Source organism: Equus przewalskii, chromosome 4 (assembly GCF_037783145.1).
Source record: "Equus przewalskii isolate Varuska chromosome 4, EquPr2, whole genome shotgun sequence".
Lineage (NCBI taxonomy): Eukaryota > Metazoa > Chordata > Mammalia > Perissodactyla > Equidae > Equus > Equus przewalskii.
The window spans coordinates 8,024,748-8,051,919 of NC_091834.1; the positions used below are offsets into that span (position 1 = coordinate 8,024,748).

At 43.8% G+C, this 27,172-nt stretch overlaps 1 protein-coding gene across 41 annotated transcripts in view; it reads right to left on the reverse strand.

The window, feature by feature from the left end:
- Window positions 1–21,533: 21,533 nt before the first annotated feature.
- The window catches only part of NRCAM (neuronal cell adhesion molecule), a 252,099-nt gene continuing 246,460 nt past the window's right edge, over window positions 21,534–27,172 (reverse strand). For all 41 annotated transcript variants that reach the window (XM_070615391.1, XM_070615376.1, XM_070615408.1 and 38 more), the window contains one exon: window positions 21,534–24,048. In XM_070615391.1, the coding sequence (XP_070471492.1) occupies window positions 23,811–24,048 (238 nt within the window). In that variant the 3' untranslated portion in view covers window positions 21,534–23,810. The remainder of the gene's footprint in view (window positions 24,049–27,172) is intronic.

A 27,172-nucleotide genomic window follows, 5' to 3' on the forward strand; every position in this document is an offset into this window, starting at 1 on the left:
TACAATTAACCCCTCTTTTTTAAAATCAAAGATAATCACAGTAAAACTAATTTATTTGCATTAGACTTGGCCTGATTATTTACATAAATGCAGCAAGGATAGTGATTTACCATATAAGCTCTTTTAAAGACTGCTTTGCTGGAACCTTATAAGCAAGGTACCGGGCCAATTTTTCCAATGGGCTTTACTGGCTCCATAAAGTCAGCATTAGTTACTGTCTGCTCATATCTGAGTCTACGCACATCTCTCTCAAATATAACTTTCTAGCCAAAGCTTTGGTAACATAACCAATGTTTCCAATTGTGGCCTGTTACAAGGAGAACAGATTCTTATTGGACTTACATAAGTAACTATTTTTCCGTGAAAAGAATACTCAAGAGTTTCTGGATCCTGGAGGGATCAGGTAGGGAGGAAAAGAAAATGTTTCATCTTCATTTACAAAGCTATACTTTACCAAATTGCTGTAAGTCATAGATAGCTTAAAAGAAAAAGTTGCCTCAAATCTGGAAAAATAAAACATTAAAGAACCAGCAATGTTTCAAACAAGAAGTAATAAAAAATTATAATTGTCCTTCTCAGTTCATTCAATCCCAGGTTATTAATTTTTCTTCTGTTTGAATCCAGTTTTCCACTAGTTCTGGAAATTCTTACCCAGTTTTGTCTTATGACCTTAAAGTTGTCAAAAACCTGTACCTGTCAAAAGTCCTTTCCAGAAATCTCCTTGAAGATGAAATACTTTTGCAAAGTATCAGAGCAGAACAATAACTGTCTATAGGAAGACAAAGATACTCATTGTTAAAGGTCTAATGAGAGTTCATTATAATGGCATTGACAAGAAGCTTTGGTTATTTCTGCAACATGCAACATTTTAAGATAACCAGAATTAGGACTGATAACGTTATACTAGGGCATATCAGACCTTAGGAATTTCATATAACTTCTGGAACACTTTTAACATATATCTACACAAATACACCCGAAAGAAGGCTTAGTATTACTTTGTATTTGACAATGCTTCACATATGACTTACATATCAGACAAGCCTGGTCTAACATCTCCCTTTTTATAACGATAGAGAACAAATCTTTTGAGACGTTCCAGGGGCCCTCTGGAAAATCTCAAAGTTAGTCTGAGGCCAGAAAGTCTTCATTTAGAATTTGACTTGGGGAAGTTTGTCAAAAATATCAAAAGGTTTTTAAAACACTTGGTCAAATAGAATCATAGGTCACTGTGAAACAATATTTAGCTATCCACTTAACTGTGGTGACAATTAAAGACTGCAGGCAAATGCAGAAAGTTAAATAGTCATTTAAAAAACCTTAGCTTTTTTAACAGAGAAGATTCAGCTTTCTTAAGCAATCAAAGACCTGATAAAGGCAACACAAGAAATTATTTTGACAAAACACAGAATCTTTGTTTTCTGGCAGATTATTTTAAAAGGTAAAGAGAAACCTTGTATAATCTCTTATCAAGAGCAAAACAATTGTCCAAGAAAACTTTGTCCTTTTAACAGAGACAAAACCAAATTCTAATTTTGCACCAGCTAGTTTTTGTGAGCTAACATCTGTGCCAATCTTCCTCTGTTTTGTGTGTGGGATACCACCACAGCATGGCTTGATGAGCTGTGTGTAGGTCCATGCCCAGGATCCAAACCCATGAACTCTGGGCGGCTGAAGCGGAGTGTGCAAACTTAACAACTACACCAGCAGATTGGCCCCTGCACCAGCCACTTTTTTTTTTTTTGAGGACTATTAGCCCTCAGCTAACATCCACCACCAATCCTCCTCTTTTTGCTGAGGAAGACTGGCCTGGAGTTAACATCTGTGCCCATCTTCCTCTACTTTATATGTGGGATGCCCACCATAGCATGGCTTCATTAGCGGTGCATAGGTCTGCAGCTGAGATCTGAACTGGTGAACCCCATGCCACTGAAGCAGAGCATGTGAACTTAACCACTATGCCACTGGCATTCATTCACTTAATTAAATTCATTTCAATCTTAGCTACCCATAAAATTCCTTTCCCACAAACTTTAATGGCTTTAATTACATGTTACAATTTTTAAGCCTAAAAAAAGTTTAATTTTTAGTGAAAATAAAGAAGCAAACAATTGTGAACTGTATTTTCCATTGGCCTTTTGCAGCTTGGCAGATTTATAAATATTTTTTATAATTTCTAGAAATATATGCTTTCTTGTAGCAAATTTTTCAGTGTGGCACAAAATATGTTTACTAATAGACCCAAATATCTTTAATTCTTCCATAAAAGAGAGCAAAAAGTGGATAAACCTATGTCAGTAATTAACGCTTTAGTATTTTATCTTATTTGGAAATAATCTGGATATCCAGTGAATTTAACTTAACTCACCATTTAACTTAGCAAAACTTGATGTTTAGACTACCCACAAAAATGTCATGAGACATTAGACAAAATCAGCCATCATCTCAAGCTATTTTTCTTGCTGACAAATTTTATAAGAGATAACATAAACTCATCTGACCTTTAGTAAGCCTAGGTAGAATGAAAGTATTATATTTAAAGCTTAACTCTAAAAATATGCCTGTTTTAATTATACCAACAAACTTAAATTAGTTTAATATTGAATATTTTCCCAGATCACCTGAACCTGAAATTCATTTGGCTTAGTTTCTCTTACATTTCTGAGAATTTAACTTATATAAGCACTTAATTTCTTTAAGCCAGTTAAATAGAGCTCTTTTACAAATTAATTTTGGCAAGACCATCTGGAGGTAGAAAATACAATGTATACACAGATACACGTAAACATACAGACAGATGTAAACAGAGACCTTCTAGCTTCCATTTTAAAATTACTGCTATGAATTAGGTACATCTCAAAGGCATAGGGAAAGAATGCAAGTTAGAAGCCTTTTAAGATAAACAGAGCAGGTTTTGGAATTGGTAAAAAGGAGTAGATGAACTTTGAACTGCCTCTAGAGTTGCACTTCTAGTTTTGCAAAGAATTGTAAGATAAGGACAGTTGCTCTCAATTCCTCAAAGAATTGGGTTGCAACTTAAATGACATCATAGGTTGATCTAGCCATAAATTCTTTTACAAGGGCTTTAGAAGGTTTCTCTTTCCCTCTGGATACATAGTTTTATTTTGTCTTAGGGAAAAAGGCCTGAAAAGATTTCCTTTTCTATCAGGCTCTGCAGGTTGCCCAATTTATGACCAGAGAGCTACTTTATAATTTTTAGCTAGGACAAACAGTAAATAGCCCTGGCAGTATTGAACAACACCTTAGACTGAAAAGGTGTCACCAAGGAGGGTGCAAAAAATATTTTATTCTCCTCTTTCTACCAAGTGTTTCAGACAGAGATCTGGGCAAGGTGACTCTGGTAAGTATTGTCACCCTCAGATGGCTTCTGCCAGTTTTCCCAGGATCCCATCAGCAGCTCTGGTATCTGCCTGAATTTGTCAGGTTTTTAAATAAATTTTAATTTTAGTTTTCCCTTGGCTGTTTAAGGTAATAACATAGAAGTTTAGCATAAAATCTCTCAGAGTCCTGTCAACTTTGGAAGGGGATCACACAGAGGTCCTTCTTTGGGGTAGACATGAGGGCATTCAAGTTGATGCTGAACAACTTGCATAGGCCCTTTAAGGAAAATCTCTTTTCGAGTGTCCCAGTTGATTATAAGTGAGACGTTGATGCCTGGGCCAGCGTTTTAATGATGGGTCCCAAGGAGAGTGTGATGTGGGGGAGCCCAGGTGTTATTTGAGGTGCCTGGCCTCGGAGCTGTTGTAGCTGTGAAGCCAATGGTTTGGTGGAGTTCTGTTTATGATCTTGTATCTTCAAATTTTCCTTAGCCTTTTGCAATGAATTTTTTAATGAAGCTATTTTAGAATCTTAAATCTCTTTGGAAGCTTCTACATGCCAATTAAAATAGGTATCCCATTCTGTTTTTTGATATGGGAACCCTTACTTTCAAATGTACTTATTAAATGAATGCTCTTGTCTAATTGGATCATTGCCCACAATGACCATTATAATTCCAGGTTGTCTTTAGTAAGATTTTGCCATTTTTGTAGACATCTATAGGTTCTGGGACCACAGTTCTTAGATGTAAAATAAGCAGGTGTCCTGGGAGGTGCTGTGCTTAACTCTTTGAATTTTAAGGATGCCATCTTTATTATTTTTATTTATTTATTTCATTTTATTTTTTAGCTAAGCTTTTGGGTCTCTTGGAGTCAAACTAATACCGAAAAGGGATGTGCCACTGGGTTGGAGATTGTGTGATATTTTGCAGGGTACCTCGTTGCATGGAAATTTTCTTGAGGTTGGTGGGTAACCTGGTGTCAATCTAACCTGTTCTGTGACCAACTTATCCTAACACAGGAGTCTTTGGGTTAGGTGACAAATGCCCTAACAGCTTTTAAATGCTCGTCCCATGCCCACTAATTTTTGCAGCTTTTTAGCTTCCGAGATCCCCACTAGCAATAACCTTTACCTCATTTGCACCAGCAGTAACCAACACCCTAGGGACTTGGGAAAAGATTGAACCAGCAGACCTCAACAAATAGGGACCGTGGACTGGGAGCTCCGTGTGAATGGGGAACAGCAAATTGCCACTAGAGGTTCCCATGTAGATCTTGGGATGGAATCAAGGGCTAGGGGTTTAGATGTTGCTGCAGACTGGCTAAGAGAAAGCCCTACATGCGCCACCAGCAATTCCCACCCTGGAACCTAGGACTAAGGAAAGGATTGAGCCAGCAGACCTCCACAAATGGGGACTGCTGACTGGTTCCACATAAATGGAGAACCGCAGGTGCCACCAGCGGTTCCCAACTTGGAATCTGGGGACAGAACCAAGGGCTCGGGTTTTCCACTTAAAAACCTAGGAATTGTGGACTAAAAAGCGTACTAGATCAGGATCTTGACACAAAAAGAGTGGAGCTCAGAATTGAGAGGAACTTACCCACGGCACTTGGAACTGGCAAGAAAGACAGAGAACTCAAAGGGTTTGCAAGGTAGCACACCTTTGTTTCTCGTTGGCCCCAAATGCCATCAGAAGTTCCCTTCAGATCCTGTCGCTGGCACCAAATTTGTTAAAAAAACAAAATTCAGCTGAGTAAATTTGAAGATCAAATTGGCTTTGTTCAATGATTCATGAGTTGAGCAGCATCCCGTTTAACAAGTAGAAAGGAGCTCCGAAGAGTACAGAAAACAAAAAGCTTTTAAAGGCAGAGAGAGGGTAGGATGAGGAAGTCACAAATGAAAAAAAAGGACTTTTTTTGGGCAAGGTCACCCTCCTTTGGAGGACAAAAGGGGTCTATTAGGTGGATTATCTCACCAGTGCTGACCAGGAAATTCCAGACTGACCAGCGAAGATTACATTTCTGGGGAAGGTTGAAACCGCAATTAGGTTAGATATTAAGGCTCTGTTTGGTAACGTAGGCTTAATGCAAGTGACTTAATTTTGGGCCTGTTGTTTCTCTTTAACAGAACATACCACCTGCAAAGCCCAAATTATTTACTATCTGGCCCTTTCCTGAAAAGGCTAACTAACCCATTGCTATGGTCTGAATGTTTGGGTTCCACCAAAATTCATATGTTGAAATCCTAACCCCAAAGATGATGCTGTTAGGAGGTGGGGCCTTGGGGAGGTGTTTAGGTCATGAAGATGGAACCTTCTTGAATGGAATTAGTGCCCTTATAAAAGAGACCCCACAGAGATCCCCTGCCCTTTCCATGACATGAGGACACAGGAAGAAGTTGGCAATTTACAACTGGAAAGACGGTGTTCACTAGAACCCAATCATGCTGACAACCTGGTCTTGGACTTCCAGTCTCCAGAATTGTGAAAAATAAATTTCTGCTGTTTATAAGCCACCCAGTCTTTGGTACTTTGTTAGAGCAGCCCGAGTGGACTAAGACACCCATGGTCTACTTAATGCCACTAATGCCTCAGTAAATCCTCCGGGATACTCCCCAACTCTCCAGTCTGGGCTGGGTTGCCCTACTACGTGCATATAACAGCCTGCATGTGTATCTACCACAGCCTTTGCCGTCTGCGTTATGATTGTTGACTCTCCTTATGTCTTCATACCTAGTTGTAAATCCTTTGAGGACACAGGCTATGTCTTGTTCACTCTTGTATTCCCAGTGCCTAAGATAGCGCCTGGCACATAATGGGCACTCAGTATTTATTGAACGAATGCTTCTCTTATCCTGTACTGATAACAAGCTCATTTGAATATCACAGCATTCTGAATAAGTATTTCACATTTGGCTATCAACCTATTCTTATTTTTGGGGTTAAAGCAACAAGAACCAACCTATTTTTTTTTTCTGCTTTATCTCCCCAAACCCCGCCCCGTACATAGTTGTATATCTTAGTTGTGGGTCCTTCTAGTTGTGTGTCCTTCTAGTTGACGCCACCTCAACGTGACCTGATGAGCAGTGCCATGTCCACGCCCAGGATCCGAACCCTGGGCTGCCGCAGTGGAGCACGCAAACTTAAGCACTCGGCCACGGGGCCGGCCCCAGAACCAACCTATTTTTAAAATAAAATAATAGACATAATTATTTCTTTAAATTCCCATGAAATGAAATGATGTGGCAGGGAAGCAGTGAAGTAGGAGGATGGAAGACCAGCTTGTCGTGGCCTAACGCGATGGAGCTCTGTGACAATGAAATGTGCCTGGACGAGAGCACAGGTTTAAAAAGTCTTTGGAGAACTGGCCAGATTCAACTGACATCCCAATTTGGGCAGGGTTAGCAGGTGGCACAACTTCTGGGTTGCCTTTCTCATTGTTTTCCATTTATCTACTTATCCATTGGTTTCAAAGCCTCTCCTGCTTGTCTTTCCATCTCCATCAATTCTTCGTTTTTTTCTGCTTTGTCCTTGCCGTGTCAAGGAACTTGTCCCTCACTCCTGTGGCATCCTGTATCATTCAGTGTATTTGAGCTAAACACTCCCCAGGGTCCAATTATGTTTTTTCAGAAGAAACTGCAGTAGAAAGAACTGCTCTGAATTTTCACTTTCAGAAGGCACTATTGTGATAAGAGCCAAGGGGTCACATTCCATAATTAATAAACACTTTTAAGGAGTTAAGCATTGCACTATTGCAAGTGCCCCCAATACTGGCATAGACTCTTTCCTGAATCTGTCGATTCTCTTTCTCAGTCTTCTGGCAGGGGTTTCTCATCTTGTCTTGTTACAGGATTCGTCAACCCTCGAATGACCTAGGAATGCTGAGACCATGTGGAGTTTGATGCCACCTCAGCCTACTACAAGCCAAGGCACAAATGTCAGTTCTTTGAAGGCAGTGACTTTCTTTCTGTTCCCTTTGCAATTCTCATACAGCTAGTGTACTGTGGAAACTATAGGAGGTGTTGGCATTGATAGGACTAAATTCCTATTTACCCATGTGTTGTGGGTTAAATTGTGTCCTCTCTGCTGTAAATTCATTTGTTGAAGTCCTAGCCCCCTGTAGTTCAGAATGTGGCCTTATTTGGGAATGGGGTCATTTTGGATATAATTAGTTAAGATGAGGTCATACTGGAGTAGAGTGGATCCCTACTCCAACATGACTGGCGTCCTCACAGAGAGGGGAAATTTGAATACACAGAGGCATGCACAAGGGAGAACACCCCGTGAAAACTGGAATTAAGCTGCCACAAGACAAGGAACTACCAGAACTAGGAGAGAGGCCTGGGACAGACACTTCTCCTGTGCCTTTGGAGGAAGCACAGCCCTGCCAGCACCTTGACCTTGGACTTGTAGCACCCAGAACTGTGAGACAATACATTTCTGTTGTTTAAGCTGCTCAGCTTGTGACACTTTGTTATGGCAGCCCTAGCAAAGTAACACATCTCAGCGTCACACTTTTCCTCCTTCTCCCTAACCCCAGCATTGCGATTGGGGGTTTATTGACACTTAGATGTCACTATCATTGGGGTTTTTTGATCCTGCTGCTTTTCCAAATCGAATGCTACCCTATATTAGTTTCCTGTTGCCACTGTAACAAATCACCATAAGCTTAGTAGCTTAAAACAACACAAATTGCTCTTACAATGATGGATGTCAGAAGTTCAAAATCATTCTCATTAGGCTAAAGTCAAGATGTTAGCAGGTCTGGTTCCTTCTTGAGGCTCTAGGGGGAGAATCCATTTCCTTGCCTTTTTCAGCTTCTAGAGGCTGCCTGCATTTGGCGGCCCCTTCCTTTCTTCACTCAAAACCCCTGTGTCTGTTGTCACATCTCCTACTCCTTACTCTGACCCTCCTGCCTCATTCTTATAAGGACATTGTGATTATATTGGGCCCACCTGGATAATCCAGGACTATCTCCCCATCTCAAGGTCCTCAACTTAATGGCCTTTGCAGAGTCATTTTTGCCATGTCACATAACATATTCACAAGTTCCAAGGATTAGCATTAGGATGTGGGCGTCTTTGGGGGCCATTATTCTGACTACCACACCTCTTTTCATCCTCATCCTTTCCAAATTCCATTCTTCTTTCAAGGTCCTCTCCTGGGACTCCTCCACCTCAGCCCACAGTGGCATCTGTCTTCGTGAGTATAGTCTACACACTTCCACAGCACCTGGTCTGAGATCCACGATTGCTGGGTATGAGGTCATGGAGCTTCTCTAATGGTCCTGGAGGTGCCTTGAGTACAGAGACTATTGTTTACATTCCTCTGGCTCTCCTGAAACACTGGACATTGGCCAGGTAGCCAAAGATGTAAAAATTGCTTTATAGAAGGATATACTCTTATAGGAAGTAACTGGATGCAGAGCACCAAATCCAGACCTCCAAATTTGCCCTTCTCTTCCCCTCCTTGTTCACTTAAGAGAGAAGTAAGACTGAGCTTGGCTGAGCAGAGCAGAGAGCTGAGATCCCAAAGTCATCGTCTGCCCATGAACTTGCTCCCCAGAGTACAGCTGGTAAGCAGTTAGGCATGACTTTCCTATTCCCATTGTGCCTTTAACATCTCTATGGAAGATAATCATCATGACACATCCTTGACAACCTCAAACAAGTCCCAATGATGTTCAAGGGGCTTTACGCAGCACTTGCAAGTGTGGGTGAGTGAGGCAGCATTGGTTCTGCCTCCAAGGCATCTGGCAGCCTCCCAACCAGCAGAGCTGGATGGCTCCTGAAAACTGGCTGTCCTGGAGTCGGGCTCTATCTGCTAAAATCTGAAAAGAGTAAGATGTGAGTCTCTGTTCTTACGTAAATGTGGGTCCAAGCCTGGGTGGACAACTTTTCTTTTCATTTTTACGTTAAAATTTAAAATGGCCACCCCATCCATGAAGTCCCCTTTTGAGAGAGCTCTGGGTGACCTAGATAACTGACCATTTGACCACTGCTTTTTCCTTCCCAAGCTTTGATTCCCGCTCTTATGTTTTAAATTCACCAAGAAAGAGTGAATCCTTGAAACCCTAGGCACCCCACCCTTGACCCCTGTAAAAGCAGAACCCCAGGTCCACGCTCTCTCTCTCTCTCCCCTCAACCTCACTGTGTGGCCCCAGGTGCACTGTGTACCCTCCAGGCCCTGTGAGTAGCAAACCTCATCTTTTCAAACTCCCTTATGGTTGTTGCTGAGGTGCAGGTGTGTCTTGAAATTACAATAAGAACCACCAGGACCAGTCCAGTCACAACTTGGCTCCATTCAGGGAAATGTCTGTGGGGTCTCGCACAAGTAGTGCAGGCCCAGGTGATTTCCCTAGGCATTCCTGGCCCACAGCATCACCATCCATAGGCTGAGACTGACCCAAGACAATTGGCAGGATTGCGTGATTTGCCCTTGCAAATAACAGAGGGGAATGAACTTCAGCTGCAACTGGCTTAGTAACTAGCTGATACAGGTGGGTAACACCGTTGGGGAGGGGCACACCACTTGCTGGAGGTCTTTCGTGCTGCTACGTGCTTTTGTATATTGTCTCTGTTGTGGGTTGCCTGCAGTATCCACCCCAAAATGTCACTGCTGCCATAATAATTCAGTGATCTCCCCAGAGCAGGATGATCAAGGCCACATGGTCTAACAAGATGATGAGAGCACTTGATGGTCTAACAAGACGATTAGAGCACAATTAGAAAGGTGTTAACTGACTACTAATATGGCCTCGAGGCCAAGGAGAGCAAGGAGGGGGAACTGGATAGCAAGGTTACTGTCGCTGCACAAGGAGAGGCTCTGGGCTAAAGGCACGAGGGAAGGATATCCCATAAGTAAGGGGATGGGAGACCTCTGCCCGTGACTGCTGGGTCCGTGGATCATGCCTGACTACGTGTCCCAACCTGGACCGGTGACATAGCCCTGTAACCGGAAGCCAATGGCACCACTGAAGGGGAGATGCAGCAGAGCCTATGGTCTCTGTGTCACCACTTCACTTCCTGTCCCTCTTCATCCCCTGACCCAATAGGATATTGTGGGTCGGATCCCTGGTGCGATGTTGCTAAAATTTAATGGACAAATATAAATGTCCTGAACATCTGGTGCCAGTGCCTCCTAAAAACCCTGAGGAGGTACACCTGCTCCTCAATAAATGCAAAACCCCATGGAAGCTTCCTGGGCGTTGCGTGGTGCCGTGGCATGCCAACATGCTAAGGCCCTGGTCCTGCTCTTCCCAAAGACCCCGTGAGTACCGCACCAGTGGAGGCAGACCCCAGTTCTGGGTTGGTCGATTGGGACACCCAGGAAAGGAAAGCCGCTGCCTATGAAGAGGGCTCCCAGGGACGTCACCCACAGCTTCTTCCAGTAACAACATGTAAGGTTAAGGTAACGCGAAAAAATCAGGAAGTGGTAGCTGAGATCAGAAACTATACCTCACCTGAAATTCCCACCTTCCTTAGAGATTTTGTGCAGCAGGAAAGAGACAAGGGAGCTGATGGTCTGTTGCGGGTTTTTGGACGGGGCTTAGAATTGTTACTGACGGCTGCAGAAATGCATCAGTTGGTCAGAGTCTCTAAAAACCCTAATCCATAACCTTCTCAAAGACCCATCTGGGCTATGCGTATGCTGCCTCAGAGATACCACAGACCCTGAGCCCCCCTGGCTTTCTCTTGAATGGAGCAGAACCAAGAAACACGCCTCAGGAAGTGTCCTTGTCACCAAGCTGACAGGGTTATCAACGCCTCTAGTGAGGATGAGGAGGAAGAGGGGAAGGCACAGGCCCCTAGAGCCACCCATATTGTGCCAGAGCCCTCCCTCCCCTCCCATGGACATTACTGCCTGGCGCCACCCATCCTTCCATCACCGTGATCACACCTGAGGCTCACAGCGAGTGGAAGACATTAGATGAGGCCATCTTCTGCTGCACAAAACTGGCCTGGTCCAGTGGGTTATCATTTCCATGACCACAGGGACCCAAATGACCCCTCTTCAACTCCAGCGCTGCAGAGGCCCCATTTGACCCTGAGTCCAGAGAATTCTCTTCACAGGGTATTCCCTCAAATTATAGGGCAGTGCTACCACATTTTATTGGGACTGCCGAAATCATCCAAAAGGCACTGGAGGGCGTTGACATGGTTGCTAGACAAGAAGGAGATTCCCACCCAGATGCCCAGATACTACGGACCTGTGCCTCTCCACTTTTGCTGCCCCGGAAGTGTCTCCCTTGAACAAATTTTCCTCAACGGAAAGGGTTCCCCACTCCCTCCTCAGTAAAGCCCTGGCCTAACTTTGCCCCTTATGGGAATGCACTGGAAAACATCTACTGGGAGTTAGGAAAACTCAGGGTTCCTGGCCACTTAACCTCTGGACAGCCAGTCTCTAAACTTCAGGCCCTGAAACTAGCACTCTCCCAGTGTCATCCCCTTCTGTCATCCATCTTCTTGCCACACAGCTGCCCTCTACTCTGTCTGGTCTGAGCCAGTCTCTGCTACTGCCTTGGTCCCCTTCTCTAACCTCCAGAACTGGCAGCCACCTATGGCCCTACCCTAGGAAACTGGCAGCTTCCCAGGGCTTGTCCTACCTCCCAGAGACAATCACCCCTATACCACTCTGGTGGTCCCCTGGGACAGTAAAAATGCACAATCCTTTTTGGCCCTGTTAGACACTAGGGCCCAAATCACTGTCATTCCAGGCAATCCCTCTACCTAGGGGGCATGGCCAGTGAAACAATCCAAGGTGGGTAAACTCACTCAGATCCAACTACTGGGACCATTCACCTCCAACGGCTCCCCCTGGTGGTGGCCCCCCTGCTCTTTCTTTCCTTGTTACAGGCATGGAGCCACTGACATGATGTCCCAGAGAACAAGCCCAAGTTCTTGGCCTTCCCGGTGGGATTTGCCAAACAGACGCCAGTGACTCTTCCTCCTCCGGTCAGGACGGAGGTACTGACTTAGGGTACTGAAGCCTTACGTCCTGTCATTGATGATATGCTTGAGACAGGGGTCATTAAACCCACAACCTCCCTTTCAATTGCCTGGTACTTAAGCCAGCCCCTAATGAATGGCGCCCCACCATTGACTATGGAAAGCTCAATACTCAGGTTCCCTCCATTAAGGCTCCAATTCCTAACATCATAGAATTGACTGAGGACATACAAGGGGCCCAAGGAGGGTCCTTCAAGGTCACTGACATCACTAATATGTTCCACATATTCCACTCTCATCACAAAGAAATCCCAGGCTCAATTTGCTTTCAATTTGGAGGGGCTCAGCACACATTTATGAGGCTTGTAATGGGATATTTAAACAGCCCTGAAATTGTGCATAACTTCTGTCGTGAGGATTTGAATATCTTACAATTGGAAAGTGCCATTTTGGGCATTATATTGATGACATTATGCTCAGGGGTCCCTGTGAGGAAGTGGTTTGGGTAGTTTGCACATCCTTACAGACCACCTACACTAACACAGCTGGGCAATCACCCCTCACAAGATCCAAGGCACAGCCTCTTCTGTCAGATTTCTGGGCATCATCTGGTCCTCTAGGGACCGAGAAATTCCCCCAACAGTCAGACCTCCGCTACTCACCATTCCATCACCCACTACACTCAGACAGGCACAGCACATGCTAGGACTCTTCATGTTCTGGAACCAACACTGCTATGTCTCATCTCTTACAAATTCTTCACCCTATATATGCAATCACATGCAAGCCTGCCACCTTCCATTGGGATGAAGCCCAACAGTGGGTTCTGGAAGCTGCTCAGCGGGCAGCCCCACAAGCCTTACCTGTAGTCCCTCCCTGGTTCCACACTCCGAGTCGAGTCCTTGGCCACACCCGACTATGCCTCCTGGAGTCTCTGGATCAAACATGAGTTTGGGTGGCTTCCTATGGGGTTTTGGACTAAGTGCCTACCCCCAGCAGCAGTCTGAAATGCTCCCTTTAAGCGCTAGCTTTTGGCATCCTATAGAAACCGATGCCCTAACCAGCCCCAGCTGGCACTACTCTGTGCGCAGGTTCCTCTAATGCCCTGGGTTAGAGATGCCTCCCAGCAGAAGCTTGGCACGCCACTGATGCCTCCTTGGTAAAATGGAGGTGGTACCTTCAGGAGAGGACTAACCCTGATGTCAAAGGCCTTTCCAAATTACAGGAGGATGTGGCTTCCCCCACGCTCAGCCCCTTGCCTGAGAGCCTTGAGGAAGTAAGAGCAGCACCCCTGCTTCCTCCTCCCATGGTTATTTGGGGAGCCCCTTGGGACCACTTGTCCGAGATAGACAGGGAGTCTGTGTTCTTCACCGATGGCAGCACCACCATGGTAGGCCATGCAGCTCGCCGGAGGGCTGGCATTCCACCCCGCCTCAGGGACCTCGCTGGTTAAGGAGGGCACTCCCAGCTCACCCCGACTGGCGAACTTGTGGCTGTTCACCCAGCCCACAAGGAGGCCATAAAAAGGGGGCTTTCACAGATCCACATGTCCACAGACTCCTCGGCCATTGCTAATGGTCTTGCAGTTTGGTCTGGCCAGTGGCTAGGGGACGATTTTCTCATACAAGGCTAGCGCATCTGGGTGCCAAGATATGGAAGGAATTAGCAGAGGTCCTCAATTCCTGTCATTGCCGCTCCTGTTTCTGCTCATAGCACTCCACACCACAAGCCTTTTTCAATCACAATACAGACTCCCTCACCATGCCCAGTGCAGGCGCCTCAAGGACCCAACCCTGCCCACCAACTCATAAATGGGCCCACACGACCTCCATCATTGGGGAATTCAAGCCTCAACAACCTGTGCTCAAGGGAGAGGCTTCTCTGTGGCAGCCAAGGCAGGGAAAGACCAGTGCATTCTCTGCTCCCAGACCCAACACCAGAGGCTGTCCAGATGGGGATAGAGTTCCCAGGGAGACCGACCACACTCCTGGTGGCAGATTGCTTCCCTTGGCCCACTGTGCCCTTCTGTGGGAGCTTCCAGGTAATGCTGTCAGTCACAATCATCAATATGGGGACTCCTCTTGGCGAGCCCCTGGAATTCCTCTTCAAAAGAGGTACTCTCTCTCCTTACTTTATGAATTTATTCTTGTTCCCTTTGGATTGACAGACCAGGGTACTGATGGACCAGGGTACTCATTTACTTCTCAAGACTCACCAGTGGGCTCCCCAACAGAATATTCTCTGGAACTTCCATCTGGCTTACGGCCCCCAGGTGGCTGGCCCCATTGAGCACCATCATGGCCTTCTTGAAGAGAGACTCCTTAAACTACTTTCAGGCAAGTGGTCCCCTAAATGGATCGATCTCTCGCCCCAGGCATTTCTAGCCAATAGCATCACTATCGATAGGCTGAGACGAGCACAAAACATACCTATTATTGTAAATAAAGTTTTATTGAAACACAGCCACACCTATTTGCTTAAGCATCTTACCCATCTTAAATCTTAAGTCTGTGGCTGCTTTCGGTCTACAGCAGCAGACCTGAGTAGTTGCAACAGAGACCACGTGGCCTGCAAAGCCTCAAGTATTTGCTATCTGATCCTTTAAAGAAAACATTTGCCAACCCTGCTCTATGGTGTGGAGTTTGGCTTTCAGGGGGGCAAGAGGAGCAGGTAATATAGTTGGGAGACTAAAGGTAAAGAGATGTGGATGTACTCAACATACATTTTGGAAAAAACCTAGAGAATTGGCTGTGGGTTTGTTGGGGTGGAGGAAGAAAACGACTCCTACAGGTTTTGCCTTGAACCAAGGCGGGACCATTTACTGAGATTGGATGTACCGGGGAAGGGAAGAGTTATAGAGTATAAAACAACTCAAGATTTAAATTTTGAACAGGTTAATTCTGAGGTGTCAATTAGACTCATTTAGATGGAGAATTGAAAGCTAGGAACCAGGATGCTGTTTAGGACCCGGAGAGCAAAAATGAGGCAGACACCAGGAAGGATGGCAGGGAAAAGCCTGAGAGAGAAAAATAAGAGAGAGAGAAGAGAGACAGCATGAAGCACTAAACTGGAGACACCAACAAACTAGGGTTTCAGGAAAGCCCCCCAGGTAACCTTGCCACACAGAGAGGCACCTTAGGAAGGGACTGTCTCCCTGACCTTGGGGAACCCACCCAGGGAAGTCTGGGTGTGCAGTGGAGCAGACATACATGCTCAAATGCCTGACAGACAGCCATCAACCCCACGACTGGGTGGGGCAGGAGAGAGATGGCTCCTTGCAGACCTTTCTCTAGAAGGGTCCTGACCCCTTGATTTACCACATGGAGACAGGAGCAGAGCCAAATGCCCCTTGCACCCCCAGCCCCTCTTTGGGCAGGCAGACCAGACAGAAAGAACAAGGAAGAGAAGAGTCACTTAGGCCAATTCCTTTTTTTTTCCTTTTCAAGTCAACTTTATTGAGATATAACCACATACAATAAAACAGACCCATTTTAAGTAGATAGTTTTGAGTCCTGACAAATGATCACACCCCTGTAAACACCACCCTAATCAAAACATCCACCATTTCCACCATCCCTCAAAGTTCCCTCAGCCCCTTTGAAGTAAATCCCTTCCTCTCCCCAGCCCCGGGCAACAGCTGACATGTTTTCGGTCATTATAGATGAGTTTTGCCTGTTCCAGTGTGTCATATACTCAATGAAACGGTTTTGTTTGGCTTCTTTCACTCAGCAGAATGAGTTACCTGTATCAGTAGTATACTGCTTTTTATTGTGGATTAGTATTTCATTGGGATGAATATTTCGGTATGAATACCAAAATTTGCCTATCCATTTACTTGTTGATGGACTTTTGGGTTATTTCAAGTTTTCTGCTATTATGAAAAGAGCCTAGTTTCTTCTTTTAATCTCAACAGATCACTCACCCCTATTCCTCCAGGTGGGAGAGGGGAGAGGCTGGCGTGTAGATGAGCACGCAGTGTTTCTCACTCGTTAGTGTGCACCAGAATCACCCAGAGCGCTTGCTAAGGCACGGATGCTGGTCTCCACCCACAGACTTCCTGATTCAGTAGATGTGAGGTGGGCCAAGAACTGGCATTTCTAACAAGTAGTGCTGACGCTGCTGTTCCGGGGACCACACTTTGAGAACCACGGGTCTTGTGGCGTCTCCTTGAGAAAACAGGAGGACAGGGAGGTGAAGTGGCCTATTACATGGTGTTGGACTCATCAGAAGCCTCATTGATACACAGCCCTGATCCCTTCTCAGACACATGTAAGCCTGGGGATGGTTTATCTTGACAGCTTTATTGAGGTACAACTTACATATCACAAATTCACTTGTTTTTAAATATACAATTCAATGATTTTTAGTAAATTTACCAAGTTGTGTAATCATCAACACAGTCCCGTTTTAGAACATTTCCATCGCTCCAGTAAGATCCTTCCTGCCAATTTACAGTTAATCCTTGTTTCCACACCAGGTCCCAGACAACCACTCACCTGCTTTCTGTCTTTATAGGTTTGCTTTTCTGGACAAGTAAATGGAATCGTGCAATATGTGGTCTTTTGTGTCTGGCTCCTTAAATTTAGCATAATGTTATTGAGGATCCTCTGTATTGTAGCACGTATTAACACTTTTTTAAAAATTACCAAATAGTATTCCATTTAATTGCATGGATACACTGTTTAATTGTATGGATAGATCATATTTTGTTTATCCATTCATCAGTTCACGGACATTTGGGTTATTTTTTGGCTCTTATGATTGATGCTTCTTCGAACATTCGTGTACAAGCCTTTGTGTGGACACATTTTTTAATTTATTTTGGGTACATATCTAAAAATGGAATTTCTGGGTCATATGGTAAATTTATATATAACATTTTAAGAAACTGCCAAATTGTTTTCCAAAGTGGCTGTACCATTTAATAGTCCCGTCAGCGGTGTGGGGTTCATTTTCCTAGATACATTTTTTTTTTAAATGAAAGGAATACAAGAGAACTTGAGATCAACCTGTATGAAGAAATGTATTCAAAATACTGTTCATTAAATACTTTAAGTGCACATCCAAGAGTGTCGGAACCTGGCACTCCCTTACATGGGTTTCAGTCTCAGTTGAATCCTTGGGAAGCTTTAAATAATCCTGAGGCCAGGCTATGTCTCAGACAATCCCAACAGGGACGCGGTGGAGCAGGTGGGCAGGCATTGGGAATTGGAGCTTCCCAGGTGATTCCAATGTACAGGCTGAGGCCCTCTGATTAAAAACAAAAAGTCTGTTGAGTCATTCACTGAGATAATAGCCCAATAATCACAGCTGAACAAAGAGCGTCTCTAGGACAAAGCGAGTGGGACTGGAGCAGTTTTATGGCTATGGAGGGAACAAAGAACGCACTGTCTGGCAAATAGTAGTCCCTCTGATTATCCTCATTTACTTTTCCTGGTATAACTTTTTCAACCTTTTGACCATGAAGTGGAGGAGAGAAGATGACAACTGGAGGGGGTGTACAGGTTGGGAATCGATGGTTTCAAAAGTCTGTCTGTTTTAGAAGGGAGAGACTTTGAGTGTGTTTAAATGTCAACAGACAGTCCAGTGGAGCAGAAGAAGGGATAACTGGTGGGTGAGACTCCCCCATGGATGAGAGAGGTTCCCAGACCCAGGGTGAAGGACTGGTCCTAGCAGGGAGGAAGGATGGTTCCTGTATTTTAACAGGAGGCAGAGGATGGGAGCACATGGAGGCAGGCATTTTGGTTTGCTAGCAGGAAGATGAGAGAATTCCTATCTCTGGTTTTTCTTTTTCTTTTCTTAAACGAATTGTGATGTAAGGTCATTTTGTAGACAGTGATTTGTGAGGCTGGGTGGTTGAAAGAGGAAGGCAGAGAAAAGATCTGAAATAGTCATTGCTGAGTGTGAGAATATAAGTTCACCTGACTAGAATAAGCAGGTCTACTGGGCAGTGTGGAGAGTTGAACCATCTAAAGATATTTATGATTTTAAGATACTCACCTCTATTCTGTCTCTCGGCTCCTAGGGGCAAGCAGGAGAAAGCAGACAGCAGACTTGATCCTGAGTAACACGATACGTCCACAGGTATTTAGAAATGACAGAAGGGCAAAGGACTTTGGGGTCAAGCAGGAGTGTTTCAAAAAGAATGGAGTATAAAATCCATGCTGGAAAGGGATGGAGAGAAAGAACAAGCTAAGGGTTGAGAGAAAGGAGAGCACACAGTGGGTTGGAGGAGAGGTTGTGGGCAGAGAGTGGGGCGCTTAGATTATCTTATCACAGAGGTAGAGACGTCAAGGAACTGAGCCCAGGGACGGATGGATTGTCCATGTGGGTAATGACAAATCTCATCTTCTCCATTTCCTCACCCTCTACTCACTCGTCAACTCACTCAATCTGTTACCACACTCTACCCAACAGCTTTTATTTAGGTCTCAAATGACCTCCATGTCTTCAAATCCAAAAAATATTTTCCAATCCTCATTTTGCTTGATTTTTCAGCATTATGTTTTACTGGCTTCCAAGACAACATAGTCTCTTTATGTCTTCCCACCTTCCCTGGCTCCTATTTACTGGTCTCCTGTTGAGGCCATTTACCTCTTCCCGTCCATTATATACGGGAGTTTCTTAATAGGGTGCAATCTTCAGCCCTCCTGTCTATATTTTCTCCCTAGGCAATCTCATCCATGCCTCATGGCTTCATTACTACTCATCTTAGAATTTTCTTTTGAGCATTATGCCCACATATCCAGTTCCTACTAGTCATTTCCACTCAGATGTCTCAGAGGCATTTCAAACTCCTCATTTACTAACTCATTTATTGAACTCATACCTTACCCCCAATTCTGGTTCTTTCCTGATGTTCCCACCTAAGCGAGCCTCACGTCTGGTTAGACAAGTCAGAAATCTAAGAGCCATCTTTGATACCTCCCTTTCCCTCAACCTCCAGTTTATTACTCCCATCAGTTTGCTTCCTAAATATCTTTAGAATCCACCCACTTCTCTCCATCTCCAGTGGTATGATCTGGAGCCAACCTCTACCATCTCGTGGCTAAACTGTGTAGCTCCCCCAGTGGCTTCTTATGATTCTCTGTCTGGCTCCCCTCCAGCCCATTCTCCACACTAAATCCTGTGAGTTCTGCCTCCTCCTCAAACACAAATCTGGTCATATAACCCTTTACTTCAACCCCTTCAATTACTCCCCACCTTCCACTGCTCCTTGGATAAATTAAAAAACCTGTCCTGTGGTCCTCCGGACCCACAGGGCCTGGCCCCTGCGTCTGCTCCAGGCACACTGGCCTTGGCTGTGCAGCAGCTTGGTCCTGCCTTCTCCTCCTGGGTCCTACTGGTCCCTTGGCTCTCAGTTCACACTTCCTCCGGGAAGCCTTCCTGACACTCCACACCGCCCAGCCTTCTCTACAATTTGTTCTCACGGAACGGTGTGCCTCCCCTTCACACTGCTTACCTGTTTGGAATTACACAGCCATTTAGGTGGTTACTCAATGAACGTCTGTCTTCTCACATCAGACTCCAGGCACCACGCGAGCGGGAACCACATCTCTGGTTTTGCTCATCTTGTACCCTCCCCACTTAGCAAAATATCTGGCTGTCGTAGGTGCTCAAAAAACTTTTGTGAGGGGATTATTGGGAATCACAGGATTTATGCAGAAAGGGATATTAGAAACCATCTTTCTGTCATTTTCAAGTTGAAGAAACGAAGGTTTGGAGAGGTGGGAGATTGGGGGGGTTCCCTTATACACGGTCACACAGCTAGCCGACGGCAGAGCTGCAACGTAAATCCTGGTCTCTTTCTACTTCAACCTGGGAATAATTTGTTTGTTTGTTTAATATAAATACTCTGGTAGTATTCTCTCCCTCTCCTGCTTTTTTTAATGTAAAAAATAGAGCTGTCTGTGCTTAAACTGTGCTTTTTGTGCTATCCAATCAGAAAACATCAAACCATTGGTGGCAGACAAGATGGCATGCTCTGGAGGAGGGGGGGAACCACCATAAGGACATGCCCCACCCTCACCCCCACTGATGATGGGTGATGGGTGCTGAGTGGGAGCCAGGAGACACAGTTCTCCTTCTCTGCTGCTGAGCAGCCACCCAGCCGCCGGCCACAACCAGTAAGAGGAAGATTAACGCGGCTCACGGTGACACAAACTTACTCCCTGGCGGTTGTGGCCTCATCAGAAAAAGTTGCAAATCCCATTTGGCAGCAGGCAATCATCGTCTGCACCATTGCCCCACAGTCTGATTATCTAGGGTTTCCGCACTGCTCTCCAGAGCCTTCGATTTCCCGCAGTTTCTTTCGCGTCGAATAGAGCACGGGAGCCCTCTGGTGGTAATTTGTAGAAAAATCTCACGAAAGGGAGAAACTTGCTTAGTTCGGGTGAGACGAATCCTCAGTTCTTTTTATTTCTTTCCCTTGTCTCCACAAGCCATTTCCAAAACCAGCCATTAAAAGTAAACCAGAGGCATTACAAACCATCTGAAAAAGGGGCCATCAGTGGACCGATGCTGTTTGTGGTCAGGCTTACAACTTGCCAGCCCCATAGCCTGGGGGTATGGACTGTGACTCCGGCCCGGAGCGTGGAGCGGAGGTCTGGATTTGCGTTCTGAAGGGAATGCTGTCCATGGTAGAGACACCACGGTCTACATAGCATTTTACAGTTGACTTGTATCATATGTTGTTATTCAAATTAACTGTGTAGGGAGGCGAAACTCTGTGCCAGCAGAAGGTCGCGTGGGTGGAAAGCTGGGACCAGGTGAATGAGGGCAGGTGGTAGAACAGAGGGGCAAGCCAGGCCTTGGCTGTGTGCAGAGCTAGACAGCTTTGAGACAAGGAGAAGATCAGGGCTGGAGAGAAGGGGCATGGATGACATCTCCGTAATACTCGTAAATGCCAAACTGTCTCATCCAGCGGGGGAGGTGAAGGCATCCGAGTGGCCCTTGCTGGGGAGGGTGGAGGTCCAGGCAGGCAGAAGAGTGGCTGACAGCCCCACCAGGAAGCAGGCCTGCGGGGGAGGCTTCGGGAAGGGAGGTGGCACCTGATGTCTCAGACTCTTTCTCAAAAGGCTGGTAATATCTACTCCTGCTTTTTATGAAAATTGTTTGCTCCCATTTTATTAGCTCTGTTTTATATTATGTATGGGTTTGTGCTTAATTTTCTCTGCATATAATAGCCTATTAAAAGCAAGAATCAAAATTTGTATTTTAAAACATTAAGAAATATACGTCTGAAAAAGTTAAAGATCACAAAGAGATCAAGACTGTTTAATAGTTACTTTTTGATGGAAATCCAGTCACATCCGCCTGTACTGTTACAGAAACCATTACTTGGACATTCACACTCCACTAGGAACATGATATAGTACAAAAGAGAGAGGGACTTTTAAAACCACATTTGATTTTTAATACAAAATCTGTTGCACTATTACAGAAGTGACCCCCTCATGCACAGATAAATTTAGCATCTACTGTCATGGAAGAGCAAAAACGGTACTTTTATTGTTCTTCCCAAACATTGGCAAATTTAAAGGACCTTTTTTCTTTGTGCTCTCTGATGCCAAGGCAAGCTTGCTTTGTCTCTTTGTATTTCCATTAGAAAGGCTGATCTGTGAAAAGCGACTGTGGGAGACATGAAACTCTTTAGGGCCATCTTTACCTGGGATTCCTTCAACCTTTGCTTTGCCTACATCCCTCAAAGATGCCAGGTGCTAGGCCTCCTGAGCCCCACAGGCAAAGCTCTGAAGATTCATCTAGAAACCTGCCGTCCATAGGTAGAAGAGTTCATTATTTCAGTTTCACAGCAAACAGGGAAAATAAAAACCCAAAAGGCATTTAAGCAAATGCTTACCAATCCCACAAACTGTAGTAATTTGCTAACTTCTTGTACAGAACAACATAAACATTGTTTGCATGTTTATTTGTCTGTAACACCTATTAGCATATAGCATCTACACTTTAAGTGTATTTACAAATTCAACAAAATATCTACATATAAAAAGCTTTACTTAAAATTAAACTTGATGCAAGTTATGAGAAACCAATTTATTGGCAAATGAAACTGAGCATTCCTTCAACCATAGGTTGTTAGAGAATTTCATATTTGGAGGTAAACCATTTGATAGAGATTGCTTATGAATATGGCAGAACGTATATGTTTATTTTCGAAACTGCAGATGTAATCCCTTTGACAGTTGGCCTTGTTAGCACTTGTCAGATTTCTTAGATTCTGAAATGTGTCCATAGCAATTTGCATACACACTGTTTAATGCTGTAGAGTGTTTCAAAAGCTGCCACATAGGTCAAGACTTAGAGAATAATATATTCTTGTTGGCATGCTATTATAAGCTTTTAGTTTTGCAATAACTTGTTTTTTTAAAATAACTTCTACCAAGTTGACATCTTTCTTACTGAATGTGACTTGTTTTAACAGAAACCATAAAAGACCATGAAATCATCATGTGCTCCAATTGGTGATGAAGCTTTTCTTTGATACCTAGGAGGAAAATGCTCCTTAAAATAAATTGTCTCATTTATTTTCACATCTCCTTTTTTCAGCATGGCAATTTTCATTATCTCTGCATTTTAAAAGTTACTTTTAGACAATGACAGTAAGCGAGGACTCTGAGTAACCGTACCGACTGCTACAGAAGGCAGGATGTCATGGAATGCTTATTCTCTGAAGGCACCACATGTGTCTGGCCCTGTGCTTTCCGGAATAATTTTTGAAACTTAATTGGAGTGATCTGTTTTTGATTCTTTCAGTATGGCTCAAATGCCAAAATGCATTGCAATCCACATTGTTTATGCCTAAAAACGACTGAACACAGAGATGATGTCCACAGTAGAACACTGTGCTGCTGTAATACCTGGAAGATTAGGAAGGCTACTGAGTAACAGGAGCAGAGAGCAGGTGACAGTCTCAGTAAGCATCAGCAAATGCAACTGTCATAATTAACTCATTTAGCAAGTATATATTGTACATATTTTCCTAACAGTCTCCCAAAAAGACTAACGACAGCTAGACATAGAGTCACCAATTTCACAACAATGTCCACAAAGACATTGAAGTTCTAGAGAATACTACAGGAACACTCTCGACAATGAAAACGGAATTCATATTTAGGGGTTCAGCTGAGGAGAGTATAAACAAAGTATCAAACCATGTTTTAATAACAGACACAGGTATGTCCTTTAAATGTGTAGCATTTTCATGCATCATATTGAACTGTATCCTGAAAAGGAACTAACACGATCTGTTGATGATGTTGTATTATTTTGATCAGTTCTGAGGAAGTCAAGAATACCTATTTTGAAGGAAAAAGTATGCACTTTGCACTGCAGTTCACATTAACATCATTCGACTGAGTTATGTTCTTGCCCTAACTGTTCTCATAATATTAACATACAGCAGAACATAAACTTCTGCCTCTATGTTTATAGTATGAGAAGGCTGACAAACAAGTGCTTAAGATAACCATTCTAGAGAAATGGGATATTGGCAAAGAGCTTACAAATTAAACAAAGGAATTCATGGCGTTGACAGGAGAAGGTGCCTCTGAGCTTTCGTTTCCTTCAGCCGGTTCTTTCTCTTTCTTACCACTGTATTGTCCAATAAAGGAGCCGTCCTCATTGAACTGGCCGTTCACCCCCTCTCCATAGTCAACTAGGCTATCATCGCTATCTTCTTTTTTCACAGTCCTGTCTGAAGGTGTTCGACTGCCTTTTTTCAAAGGCTTGTGGTCTTCTGCATCACTGGAAAAAAGAGACAACATTTTTGTCAAGACTGGTATTTAGGTAAAATGTTTTGTTCTTAAAGATCATGCATGCAAATTATGATGAAGCATATGGAGTCCGGAGCTTCTCTAGCCAATCTAATCATCAGGTTGACTAATGACTGGGATGTGGTTGGAATGGAAATCAGGTGCAGAGATGGCTTAATCGTGAAGTCTTCGGCAGGCGGATGGCTTCTTATTGGGCATGTCAATATATGACAGATTCTGGCTCCTGATTTGGAAGCAATTCAGAAATAATCACAAGCATTAAAAAAGGAAAGGATAGAGAAAAGTTAAAAATCATCACAATTTTTAATTCAAAAGGGGGTAAAAACACTATGGCACGTAGAGAAGTTAGTATGTTAAACTACATAATCTCTCTGATTCCTTGGATATGAATGGAGAATGATTTTGGTTAAGTGTGAAATATGGATTTTTTTTTTTTTCTGAGCAAGAAGGAGAAGCAAAATCCTGCATTTCAAATAATTTTGTTATTGAGTGCAGGCCAGACTCGTAAACTTTAACCTTACCTTTCAAGAGACCTACAAATTCCATTAAAAGGATGCAGAAGAAACAAATGAAAATAGCCTAAGAAGAAAAGCAAAATCCTTATACTGATAGTATACAATATTTTTTTTCTGTAAGAATTTTAGTTAATGGGTAAAACTTATTAATTTGGAAAGAGACACAATTTAACTTCGAAGCACTACATTTGTAATAGTGATGGCATGTCAAAATATTCTAAAGAGCCTGAGTGATTCCAAAAATCTGAAAGCACACACTTCCTGCCCTCATCTTTACCCCACTCCTCCCTACTCTCAATTGTGTTATGCAGCTTATCACATGGATGGGACTCTGAGGAGTGCAATTTAATAAAATTTTATAGGACTCAATTTCTTTCGGCTTATCTCTCTGTTGAACCCCTAAGCACAATATCTGGAAGTAGAAGAGTAATCACTCTGTTTCTGAACATCCACTCATATGGTCCTATAACTAGGTATGCACGTTGACCTATTCCTTAACAGGTAACATCTGCTTTTAAAAAAGAAAAATATAGAAAAAAGGCAACGACAACATTTTTCCTTTCAAAGAACAAAAATGCAAGACAAAAGAGGAAACATAAACAGTATTAGTAAAAAATAAAAAGGCTTAATGTAAAAAAGAGGTCACATTAGCAGCAGGATGGCACCTAGCAATTTGTGCTAGGATTTTATTGATCCCTCTGTTTCTGAGAGTGACTTTTTTTCTGGACAAGACAGGAATATTTCAAGATGCACAAATATTCTTGCTCTTTTGTCAATAATTTCTACTAGAGTCTTCAATTTTTCTCTAAGAACAAAATCTCAAGACTGGAAAATGATACTAGTTTAATGTGACACTGGCATATATTATTGAAAATTACCTGTTTCAACAATATACAAGTTCCTGTCACAAAGTGATATTAAATGATAATATCACTACTGCTAATAAATACCCGGAGAGGTATCACAGGACCTTGGGGTGGTCTGTATTTGGGGTACTTCGGGGGACATAGCATCCCATCTCCAACCTGTTGCAAGAACACCTTGCATATCTTTTGGATTTAATCATGAACTTCTAGGCTTCGCTTGAATACTTCCTGTGAAATATTGCTCATGACTTGGCAAGACACTTAAAATTTGGCTCATTATCGAACTCGTCAATGGAATTGTCACCTGGATTACAACTAGTAGTCTTAATTCTGCTTTGTAGAACTAGTGTTCCAAGGAATACACTAAGAAATTCTAGTCTATGGCATTTCTTGGATCCATCCATCCATCCATCCAGCCATCCATCCATCCATCCAGCCATCCATCCATCCAGCCAGCCAGCCAGCCAGCCAGCCATCCAGCCATCCATCCATCCATCCATCCATCCAGCCAGCCAGCCAGCCATCCATCCATCCAGCCAGCCATCCATCCATCCAGCCATCCAGCCATCCAGCCATCCATCCATCCATCCAGCCAGCCAGCCAGCCAGCCAGCCATCCAGCCAGCCAGCCAGCCATCCAGCCAGCCAGCCAGCCAGCCAGCCATCCATCCATCCATCCGGCTATCTAATAAATATTTATTGAGTGCCTCCTCTAAGACAGAAAATTTTCTAGTCATACATTAGCAAACAAAATAGACTAAAACTCTGACTTCAATGAGTTACTTCTACTAAGGAAAATATAGACAATAGACAAACAATATATTTTAAAAAATAGTTATATAGTATGTTGGAAGGTGATCAGTGCTGTGGAAAATAACAGAGCTGAGTTCAGACGATGGAAGGCACCAGCGGAGGGGATAGAAGGTTGACATCGAAACAGGATGTCCAGGGAAGGCCTCATTAAGAAGTGACATCTGGTCAAAGACTTAGGAGAGTTCAGCTGGCCAGGTGGAGAGCTGGAGGGAGAGTGATTCCAGCAGGAGTAGCAAGCAGTGCAAATTCCCTGAGGTGAGCGCAAGCCTGGTATATTCTAGGAAGACTTAAAGTAAGAGAGGTGACAGGGCTAGATCAGGGCATCGTAGGACATCACAAGGGTTCCGTCTTTAACTCTGAGTGAGATGGGAAGCCATTGGAGGGTTTTCAGTGGATAAGTGACATGATGTGACCTGCATTTTAAAAGGATTACTGTCATCAGTGTTGAGAATAGCCTACCCTAGGTGACAGGGACTGGTAAACTACAGCAAAATTGGGCCATGCCCACTTATTACGATTGTCTGTGGCTGCTTCTGCACTACAACAGGAGAATTGTAGAGCTGCAGCAGAGAGTATGTGGCCTGGAAAGTTTAAAATATTTACCATTAGTCCCTTTACAGAAAATGTTTGCCAACCCCTGCTCTAGGGGGTCAGGGAGACTATTGTAGAAGTCCAGGAGAGAGATGGCTGTGACTTTGGCTAGAGTGGGTCACTGCGTGTGGTACAAGTGGTCAAATTATGGACATGTTTTGAAGGTAGCACCAACAGGATTTTCTGCTGGATTGGATTTGGGATACTAGAGAAAAAGATGACACCAAGATTTTAGGTTTGAGCAACAGGAAGGATGGAATGAATGACCCTTACTATGGAGTGCAGCATGTTTGGGGTGGAAGTGATCAGTT